Source organism: Micropterus salmoides, unplaced genomic scaffold (genome assembly GCF_014851395.1).
Source record: "Micropterus salmoides isolate LMB-PRFRI ecotype aquatic unplaced genomic scaffold, ASM1485139v1 Ms_hic_scaffold_9, whole genome shotgun sequence".
NCBI lineage: Eukaryota > Metazoa > Chordata > Actinopteri > Centrarchiformes > Centrarchidae > Micropterus > Micropterus salmoides.
This window is the reverse complement of record NW_024044681.1, coordinates 4,634,844-4,645,487: the sequence shown is the minus strand read 5'-3', so window position 1 is coordinate 4,645,487 and position 10,644 is coordinate 4,634,844. Positions and strand designations below refer to the sequence as shown.

Sequence of the window (10,644 nt, the reverse complement as noted above, 5' to 3'; positions counted from 1 at the left end):
CATCGCATTAATCAGATGTGCTTTCAAATACTGAGACGCATTTTTACCCAGGTTTTTCAGATAAAAGCTTACAGGCGCGTCTGAAGCCTTTAATGCCAGTGACTGGAACAGGAAGTGCATTTGATTTTCAGATTAAAGCTCGCAGGCGCGTCTGAAGCCTTTAATTCTAGTGACAGGAAGTGTGTTTCTGACTGCTGTTTTTCAGATTAAAGCTCGACGGCAGCAGCTGCAGGTGAAGGACGGAGTTTTAAACAAACTGGATACTTTTATAAACTCCATCATCAGAACGCTGCCTGGAGACCTGCAGACGGTCCTGAGTACACACTAAGTACACAGTAAATACACTGAATGTATACAGTACAGACCCACAGTGTCGCAGCAGCTTGTCAGATGTTTTTTGGGGAACGTTTGGATGTAATGTTGCTGAGACCATTTGTTTTCATTCATTTCAGCTTTCACACATTTGTAATATTCTAATTTAATAAAAGTTCTGCCTTCAAAAGATAAATGACTGTATTTTATTTCTGCTGACTACAGAACACAGCTGAACTCAGTGATGGAACATTAAGAGTATCACGCCACGTCTTGTTTGTGGAATCCTTTGCAACATAGAATCTCTCCTGGTGCATGTTAACAAGTCCTGCGATCCGAATGACGCATCGTGATCGGATTAGGAACTTTTTCAGCTGAGCCTCAGAGTCACGCTCATTAAATATCTTTTTTATGACTCTTGAAGAAAGGCCCAGATGTTAAAATCATTTTGATCTGAAAGTAAAGATGAAATGTTGCCTCGACTAGAAAACAACGTGGAATCCCTGAAATGAACCAAACTGAGTTTGTGAAGCAGGAAAAAGTTTAATTTCAACAAGGGAATCAAAAATATACATGAGTGATTTGAGTTTCTCACAGCTGTTCATACAGGAGCAGCTGACAGAAACCGAACTTCATCAAGTTTTTCTATGAATTTAAACGTCACATGATCATCAGGAAACTACAGCCCCCTTCATATCAACATCCTGTCAGAGGTTTAAGAAACTACAGATTCTTCTTCAGGGGTTTTAGGATCTCTTGCCGGCGGTCCACCAGGTCGCCCCCTGCAGCCTCATGACGCTGAGTTTCTCCTGCGGGCTGAAGTGCAGGATGGTCAGGATGGCGGTGAGCGTCTGCTGCCTCCCGCTGGCGTCCTGCAGTGTCAGGAACTTGTAGATGACGTTCTTCAGGTACTCCATGTTGGCGCCCTCTCTGCTCTGATCTCTGATCAGCTTGTCGAGTTGTCCTCGCAGCTCGTACACCTCCTCGTCGTGTCGCTCTCCGTTGGCGATCAGCCTCGCCTGCAGCTGGTGGAGGTCCTCCTCCAGCCGGTGTTTCTGGCGCCGCAGGCCGGCCGCCTCCACCTCCTTCCTGGCCAGCTGCTCGGCGTACAGCAGCAGTGTGGGCTCGTTGGGCGTCGCTCGCTGCAGGGCCTGGCTGATGATGTCACCCTCGCTCTCGGGGCCAGACTCGTGGTCGTCGGCGACCATCTTGTCCGTGTCGCTGCTGCAGCTGAGCGCGGCGGTCCGCAGCCTCTCCAGCTCCTGGTCTTTCTCGTCCAGGAGCGCCATGGTTCTCTCTCTCTGTTTGTGAAGCTCCGCCTCCAGGCGCAGCAGGTCGTCGCGGTGCAGCGCCTCCAACCTCTCCACTTCCTGTCTGTGAGTCTGCTGCAGCGCCGCCGCCTGCTGCTGCCGCTCCTCCAGCTCGTGGCGGTGTCGGGCCTCGGCCTCGTCGCTCTGGATCCGCAGGTTGATGTACTTCTCCTTCAGCTCTGACAGCTGGTCCCGGATCTCCTCCAGCTCCTTGGCCTGGCAGCCATCTTTGGTGTTCTTGTTCTTCAACACCACCTGCGCTCGCAGCTTGTAGCGCTCAAACTCGTCCTTGAGCTGCCGCAGCTCCTGCTGGTAGAACAGCGCCGAGCCTTTGTCTCCGCTGAGCTCAGCCTCGGTCTCCACGAGGTTCTGGATCTGGATATTCTGGTCCTGGTTCCTCTGAGCCGCTAGCTGCAGCAGTTTCTTCACCTTCTCCAGCTTGTCCCTCAGCAAGCTGACGTCCAGCTGAGACTCGTCCACGCCGAGGTCAGAGGTCGTCCTGCTGGAGGCGGCGATGGCGAGCGTTTTGTTCTCCGTATCGAGCTGCAGGATCCGGTCCCTGAGCCTCTGAGCGGTCTGCTGGTCTCTCTGCCTCATCTTCTCACAGGATCCCAGCAGCTCCGACAGTTCAGAGACTCTTTGCTCCAGACCGGCAACCCTCACCTCTGCCGCCTGAGCGCGCTCACGCGCACGCTCCTCCGCATCACACGCCTGTAGAAGACACAAACCGTCATGAGACACCGAAGACTACGTGGGAAAAGGTCTGTACTTGTACCTTTCTAGTCTTTAGACCTCATCACAACCTTTTACACAGTGACGGAGAGTCTGGGGTTCAGTTTCTTGACCAAGGTCACTTTGACATGTTGACTGGGGGAGATGGGGATCGAAACTGTTCTGAAAATTGGACGACCGCTCTCCCACCTGAGCCACAGTTTCCCCTGTCCCCTAGACCTGGTTTTAGATACAACAGAGACCGGATCTAACTAAAACCAGGTCTAAACTAACCAATGCAGTCCCGGCTCTGTTGTACCTTCAGGTTGTGGAACCGCTTTGGTTAGTTTAGACTTGAGCTGCTCAAATGTCATTTTTTGAGCTTCGATAGAAATTAAGAGCGAATAATCAAAGCCGAACCGGGTTGGTGGCTGCTGTGCAGAGCAGGGGGAACCGTAGCTGAGGGTCCAGAGAGGGTCTGATCCAGCAGGTCCAGAGCAGAATCCAGGAATAGTTTCGCGGGGCGGGGTCCAGGCGGAGAGCAGACGGGATGAGCGGTGTTTCCCGTAGCGGAACTAAATCTGCAAATTATGCAAAATTCTCTCTTAACTTTAATTGCTGTTTGTTTCCAGCCTACAGTTTGAAACTGATTAATTTTAGAATGTAAGAATTTGACTGTTTTGATCTGTAATGAAATTAAGCAGTTGTAAAATTTATAAATGGCATAACTTCCACCCTGCTGCCGTCACTCAGGTTAAAGTGCTCCCACACAGCTGAGGGCTTCTTTTAGTTTCCCCTTTGATGTGAACTGGAGCGTTGCGTTCACTGCTGTCAGCGGAGGTCAGGCGCGCAAAAAAACCCTTAATAATTGAATCTCATAATTGAAAATCTAATGTGTGCGCCCAATGGTCGAATATTCTAATATTCGGGTCCAGCCCTAGTTTAGACCTGGTTTTAGTTAGATCTGGGAGGCAGAGAGGGAGAGAGGGAGAAGAGATGCTGAGAGAATATTTGCGCTGCGTGGAGCTCTGTCATCAAATACGATTTTACCCATTTTAAAATCAATGGAAAATCAGCATTGATAATGTGGCAGGACGCCACAAATAAATCAGTGTGTGGGAAACGCCTCCTGGATCGCCAGCTGGATCTTTGCCTTTATGAAGGCGAGAGTGTCAGCATCTGTGACTGAAGTAAAGTTAATGTGCTGAAGGCTGCAGGGACGTGAGGCTACGCGCTGCAACATCATCCTCACTTTGATCACGTTACAAGACCAGAAACCGCTCCACAGGTCTCAGTTACTGCTGCCAGTTTAAGATATATGCATATTAGCAAGTTATGGCAGAAGAGAGAAAAGGCTTAACAGCCAATGATAACTTACATCGTGATCAACCACCTTTATCCGTCATAGTTGGAGTTTATTTTTATTGTAGAAAACACTTAACGGCTTATTTCAACAACCCGAAACATAAAATGGTGTTGAAACAGTATCAGATTACAAACAAACCAAAAGAAAGAAGGAAACTGTGTCTTATTAAAGTATCATAATGCGTCTGTGTTGCAGGATTTTGCTAAATGTGGTTGATGGATTTTATCGTTTGAGTTTCAGAACGTTGCCGCCGCAAGGAATTGTGGGATGGCATTCTCTCCTTTCCTTTCATAAAGGATGGTCCGGTGTACCCTATGCTAAAGGAGATATGAAAGGAAGCATTGAGGCTCCTTTCCTCGGCTTCTAGAGAATCCGAACAGCTCTCATCATGGCTGCCGCTGAAATACTTCCAGTTCACTTCACTCAGTCAGAACCTTCCTGAGCAAAAAAGATTTTTCGGGTGCAGCCCTGGTTTTAGTTGCAGAACTGCTTTGGTTAGTTTAGACCTGGTTTTACTTAGATCCGGTCTCTGTTGTACCTTCCTGGTCTCGTTGTGGAACTGCTGTGCTTAGTTCAGACCTGGTTTTAGTTAAATCCGGTCTCAGTTTTACCTTCCTGGTCTCGTTGTGGAACTGCTGTGCTTAGTTCAGACCTGGTTTTAGTTAAATCTGGTCTTAGTTTTACCTTCCTGGTCTCGTTGTGGAACTGCTGCTGGAAGTGGTTTTTCAGCTTTGTCAGCTCTCGCTGCAGTTCGTCCACTCTGGGATCTGGTTTCTTCTGGTCCTCCTCGGCGGCTTGCAGCCTCCTCCTCAGCTCATCTCTCTCCTCCCTCACCTTGCTCAGGTGAGCCTCAGACTCTGCCCCCCGGTCCACGGCTTGTGATGTCATGAGGAGCGTGGCGTTGGCGTCCTGTAGGCGGAGCTCTGCTTCCTGTCGCAGGTCTCTCTCCTGCTGCAGGATCCGCTGCAGCTCTCGCAGCTGCTGGACGTGGTCTCCCTGCTCCTGCTCCCTCTCGTGCTGCTGCGTGATGATGCGAGCGCGGCTCTCAGCCAACTGCTGCTGCAGGGCATGCAGCTCCGCCTCATGCTGCGTGGTCACGGCGACCAGGCGCTCCTGCAGCTCCTCCACCTCCTGCTTCAGCTGGCGCTTGTCGGCCTGGAAGTTCGCCTCCATCCGAGACTTCTCCTGCGTCACTGTGGCCAGGGCGCTGGTGAGCGTGCTCAGTTGGCTCTTCCGCCGGGCGGCTCGGCGGTCCACCTCTGCGCTTGCCTGTTGCTGCGGCTCCACTCCCACGGTGGTGCTCTCTGAGCCGCCAGCATCGGGGTCGGACCTGAGGGACTGCAGGTAGGAAACATCACGTGAAACTGCTGCCACAATCTACATGCGTCATCAACCAGTACGACTTCATGCCACCATCGGATGTTGCACATTTATTATCGCTAACTCCACTGTGTAACTCCTGCGCCCGGCCAGAGTGTGATAACAATAGTCATATTCTAGTCGAGTTAACCATGGTTTAATCGACTATATCATGGTCTCGTCTCCCTCTAGTCGACTTGGTCATGCTATCCTTTTGTCAAGTCTGTCATGCTCTAGTCGAGTCGGTCATAGTCTCGTCTCCCTCTAGTCGACTTGGTCATGCTATCCTTTAGTCAAGTCTGTCATGCTCTAGTCGAGTCGGTCATGGTCTCGTCTCCCTCTAGTCGACTTGGTCATGCTATCCTTTAGTCAAGTCTGTCATGGACTCGTCTCCCTCTAGTCGACTTGGTCATGCTATCCTTTCGTCAAGTCTGTCATGCTCTAGCCGAGTCGGTCATGATCTCGTCTCCCTCTAGTCGACTTGGTCATGCTATCCTTTCGTCAAGTCTGTCATGCTCTAGCCGAGTCGGTCATGGTCTCGTCTCCCTCTAGTCGACTTGGTCATGCTATCCTTTAGTCAAGTCTGTCATGCTCTAGCCGAGTCGGTCATGGTCTCGTCTCCCTCTAGTCGACTTGGTCATGCTATCCTTTCGTCAAGTCTGTCATGCTCTAGTCGAGTCGGTCATGGTCTCGTCTCCCTCTAGTCGACTTGGTCATGCTATCCTTTCGTCAAGTCTGTCATGCTCTAGTCGAGTCGGTCATGGTCTCGTCTCCCTCTAGTCGACTTGGTCATGCTATCCTTTCGTCAAGTCTGTCATGCTCTAGTCGAGTCGGTCATGGTCTCGTCTCCCTCTAGTCGACTTGGTCATGCTATCCTTTCGTCAAGTCTGTCATGCTCTAGTCGAGTCGGTCATGGTCTCGTCTCCCTCTAGTCGACTTGGTCATGCTATCCTTTCGTCAAGTCTGTCATGCTCTAGTCGAGTCGGTCATGGTCTCGTCTCCCTCTAGTCGACTTGGTCATGCTATCCTTTCGTCAAGTCTGTCATGCTCTAGCCGAGTCGGTCATGGTCTCGTCTCCCTCTAGTCGACTTGGTCATGCTATCCTTTCGTCAAGTCTGTCATGCTCTAGCCGAGTCGGTCATGGTCTCGTCTCCCTCTAGTCGACTTGGTCATGCTATCCTTTCGTCAAGTCTGTCATGCTCTAGCCGAGTCGGTCATGGTCTCGTCTCCCTCTAGTCGACTTGGTCATGCTATCCTTTCGTCAAGTCTGTCATGCTCTAGCCGAGTCGGTCATGGTCTCGTCTCCCTCTAGTCGACTTGGTCATGCTATCCTTTCGTCAAGTCTGTCATGCTCTAGCCGAGTCGGTCATGGTCTCGTCTCCCTCTAGTCGACTTGGTCATGCTATCCTTTCGTCAAGTCTGTCATGCTCTAGCCGAGTCGGTCATGGTCTCGTCTCCCTCTAGTCGACTTGGTCATGCTATCCTTTCGTCAAGTCTGTCATGCTCTAGCCGAGTCGGTCATGGTCTCGTCTCCCTCTAGTCGACTTGGTCATGCTATCCTTTCGTCAAGTCTGTCATGCTCTAGCCGAGTCGGTCATGGTCTCGTCTCCCTCTAGTCGACTTGGTCATGCTATCCTTTCGTCAAGTCTGTCATGCTCTAGTCGAGTCGGTCATGGTCTCGTCTCCCTCTAGTCGACTTGGTCATGCTATCCTTTCGTCAAGTCTGTCATGCTCTAGTCGAGTCGGTCATGGTCTCGTCTCCCTCTAGTCGACTTGGTCATGCTATCCTTTCGTCAAGTCTGTCATGCTCTAGTCGAGTCGGTCATGGTCTCGTCTCCCTCTAGTCGACTTGGTCATGCTATCCTTTCGTCAAGTCTGTCATGCTCTAGTCGAGTCGGTCATGGTCTCGTCTCCCTCTAGTCGACTTGGTCATGCTATCCTTTCGTCAAGTCTGTCATGCTCTAGCCGAGTCGGTCATGGTCTCGTCTCCCTCTAGTCGACTTGGTCATGCTATCCTTTCGTCAAGTCTGTCATGCTCTAGCCGAGTCGGTCATGGTCTCGTCTCCCTCTAGTCGACTTGGTCATGCTATCCTTTCGTCAAGTCTGTCATGCTCTAGTCGAGTCGGTCATGGTCTCGTCTCCCTCTAGTCGACTTGGTCATGCTATCCTTTCGTCAAGTCTGTCATGCTCTAGTCGAGTCGGTCATGGTCTCGTCTCCCTCTAGTCGACTTGGTCATGCTATCCTTTCGTCAAGTCTGTCATGCTCTAGCCGAGTCGGTCATGGTCTCGTCTCCCTCTAGTCGACTTGGTCATGCTATCCTTTCGTCAAGTCTGTCATGGTCTCGTCTCCCTCTAGTCGACTTGGTCATGCTATCCTTTCGTCAAGTCTGTCATGCTCTAGCCAAGTCGGTCATGGTCTCGCCGCCCTCTAGTCGAATTAGCTATGCACCATTCAACTTTGTCAAGGTTGTCAACTTTGTCAAGATGGATCTCTTTACTATTCACTTGATGATATTTTGGTCACTAAATGTTTGAAAAAAAACACCATTGAGCTGGATTTTCCTCCCGGTTCTCCCTGGTCCTCTTCACTCTGGTCCCCTCTGGCGGTGTCACTGGGCGTCTCCACAGATGCTGCCGTGTCCACGCTGTCCTCGCTATACACTGAGCAGCCGTCCTCCTGGAGGTCTGAGGCAGTGGTGTCCTGGACCTGCTGATTCAGGTCCACCTCCTGGGTCACCGATAGGACCTTCAGGCTGGCCTCCAGAGCCTCCTTCTCCTTCAGGAGACTCTTATAGGCCTGGACCACATCTTTGAAGCGGGTCTGGTATTGGACTAGCTGCTTCTTCTGGGACTCAATGGTGTCCAGCAAATCCTTCCTGCTGGGACCGCCCCCGAAACTCATCCCAAACTTCTCCATTACTCCAATTGGTCTACCAAGGTCAGGCCAGACTGACGGTCTACGAGGGTCAGATTAGACTGGATCCATCATTATGCAGGATCGGAACTGGTTCATCTAGGACCCATCATCATACTGGGTTTGTTGGTTTCTGAAAACAGACACTTTCTCTTCATAAACTTGAATGAAACAAACAGCAGGATTTTAACAGCAGCTGTGGAAAGTTGTATTACCTTCAGTTATAAGACATATGGCTTTGATATGAGAGACTGGGGGTTCGATTCCCACTGTGACACACGTCCACCAATGTGTCACTGAGCAAGACACTTAACCCCAGTTGCTCCAGAGGTGTGCGACCTCTGATAACATAGCAACCTTAAGTCGCTTTGTCAGCTAAATGAGTGAATGTAAATATGTAATAATCTAATGTTAATTATTGCTAAACTGATTAATTTAGCGCTTTTTCTGTATTTAATATGATTTTAAATAAAAATATTACATTTCTGGACTTCTGGTTGGACGTTACTTTGCACTGTAACAATGACTTTAACCTATTTCTCATATTTATAGACTAAATGATTAATTGCAAAAATATATTAACAAGTTATTCAATAATCCATGAAAGTAACAGTTTGTTACTTTCAATCACTGCCATTACTTTTTAGATTTACTTGATAAATAACGTACACTACTATTACATAGACTCATTTAGCCATTTCAGTGCTGTCTTAGTTGTTTAAGAGACAATAAATCAAACATGTTGTCCAGCGATTTCCAACCTAGCGATGACTAACCCTGACTAACCTTGATTAACCTCGGCTAACCCTGATTAGCCCAGGCTAAGCCTGGCCAACCCTAGCTACAGTTAACTAACCCTGGCTACGGTTAACTAACCCTGGCTAACCCTGGCAAACGTTAACTAACCCTGGCTAACCCTGGCAAACGTTAACTAACCCTGGCTCAGGTTTACTAACCCTGGCTAACGTTACCTAACCCTGGCTAAAGTTAACTAACCCTGGCTAACCCTGGCTCAGGTTTACTAACCCTGGCTAATGTTAACTAACCCTGGCTAACCCTGGCTCAGGTTTACTAACCCTGGCTAATGTTAACTAACCCTGGCTAACGTTAACTAACCCTGGCTAACCTTGATTAACCTTGACTAACCCTAACTAACCCTGGCTAACGTTAACTAACCCTGACTAACCCTGGCTAACGTTAACTAACCCTGGCTAACGTTAACTAACCCTGGCTAACGTTAACTAACCCTGGCTAACGTTAACTAACCCTGGCTAACGTTAACTAACCCTGGCTAACGTTTACTAACCCTGGCTAAAGTTAACTAACCCTGGCTAAAGTTAACTAACCCTGGCTACGGTTAACTAACCCTGGCTACGGTTAACTAACCCTGGCTACGGTTAACTAACCCTGGCTAAAGTTAACTAACCCTGGCTAAAGTTAACTAACCCTGGCTACGGTTAACTAACCCTGGCTACGGTTAACTAACCCTGGCTAAAGTTTACTAACCCTGGCTAAAGTTAACTAACCCTGGCTAACGTTTACTAACCCTGGCTAAAGTTTACTAACCCTGGCTAAAGTTAACTAACCCTGGCTAACGTTTACTAACCCTGGCTAAAGTTTACTAACCCTGGCTAAAGTTTACTAACCCTGGCTAAAGTTAACTAACCCTGGCTACGGTTAACTAACCCTGGCTACGGTTAACTAACCCTGGCTAAAGTTAACTAACCCTGGCTAAAGTTAACTAACCCTGGCTACGGTTAACTAACCCTGGCTACGGTTAACTAACCCTGGCTACGGTTAACTAACCCTGGCTAAAGTTAACTAACCCTGGATAAAGTTAACTAACCCTGGCTACGGTTAACTAACCCTGGCTAAAGTTAACTAACCCTGGCTACGGTTAACTAACCCTGGCTAAAGTTAACTAACCCTGGCTAAAGTTAACTAACCCTGGCTACGGTTAACTAACCCTGGCTACGGTTAACTAACCCTGGCTAAAGTTAACTAACCCTGGCTAACGTTTACTAACCCTGGCTAACGTTTACTAACCCTGGCTACGGTTAACTAACCCTGGCTAAAGTTAACTAACCCTGGCTAAAGTTAACTAACCCTGGCTAACGTTTACTAACCCTGGCTAAAGTTAACTAACCCTGGCTAACGTTTACTAACCCTGGCTAACGTTTACTAACCCTGGCTAAAGTTAACTAACCCTGGCTAAAGTTAACTAACCCTGGCTACGGTTAACTAACCCTGGCTAAAGTTAACTAACCCTGGCTAACGTTTACTAACCCTGGCTACCTGGCTACGGTTGGCCAACCCTGGACCTCTCAGACCGACTTTTACTGACGTTAACAAACACAGAGTTTAATCCGGGTCTTACCTGGTCCAAAGCTGTCAGCAGTTACAGACCAACTGCAGGTTTTAACAAACTGAAGCGGGAAAATGTCTCTGAATTGATTTATTTCATCAGGAAACTGTAAATATTCATAGAAACTCAGACATTAATCTGAAGAGCTGCTGACTCTCGGCTATCAGCCGCCATGTTGGTCTGAGCCGGAATTGGACGAGGATGCTAGATCCTGATGCTACGTTCACGGCTGTCAGGAAAAAAGACCACCGAGCTCACGCGATGAAACACTTTGTTTTGTAAATTATATCAAAGCGTCAGAGTAACG

The 10,644-nt window shown here is 48.9% G+C and overlaps 2 protein-coding genes across 3 annotated transcripts in view; both read right to left on the bottom strand.

The window, feature by feature from the left end:
* LOC119895510 (UPF0606 protein KIAA1549-like) overlaps nt 1–10,644 on the bottom strand; it is a 252,782-nt gene that overhangs the window by 175,690 nt on the left and 66,448 nt on the right. The window lies entirely within an intron of this gene.
* On the bottom strand, nt 836–10,540 carry LOC119895511 (GRIP and coiled-coil domain-containing protein 1-like). Its single transcript, XM_038708675.1, has 4 exons — nt 10,350–10,540; nt 7,604–8,105; nt 4,384–5,037; nt 836–2,333 (listed from the first exon to the last, which is right to left on the bottom strand). The coding sequence occupies exons 2-4, from the start codon at nt 7,973–7,975 to the stop codon at nt 1,059–1,061; spliced, it is 2,301 nt and encodes a 766-aa protein (XP_038564603.1). The 5' UTR covers nt 7,976–8,105; nt 10,350–10,540; the 3' UTR covers nt 836–1,058.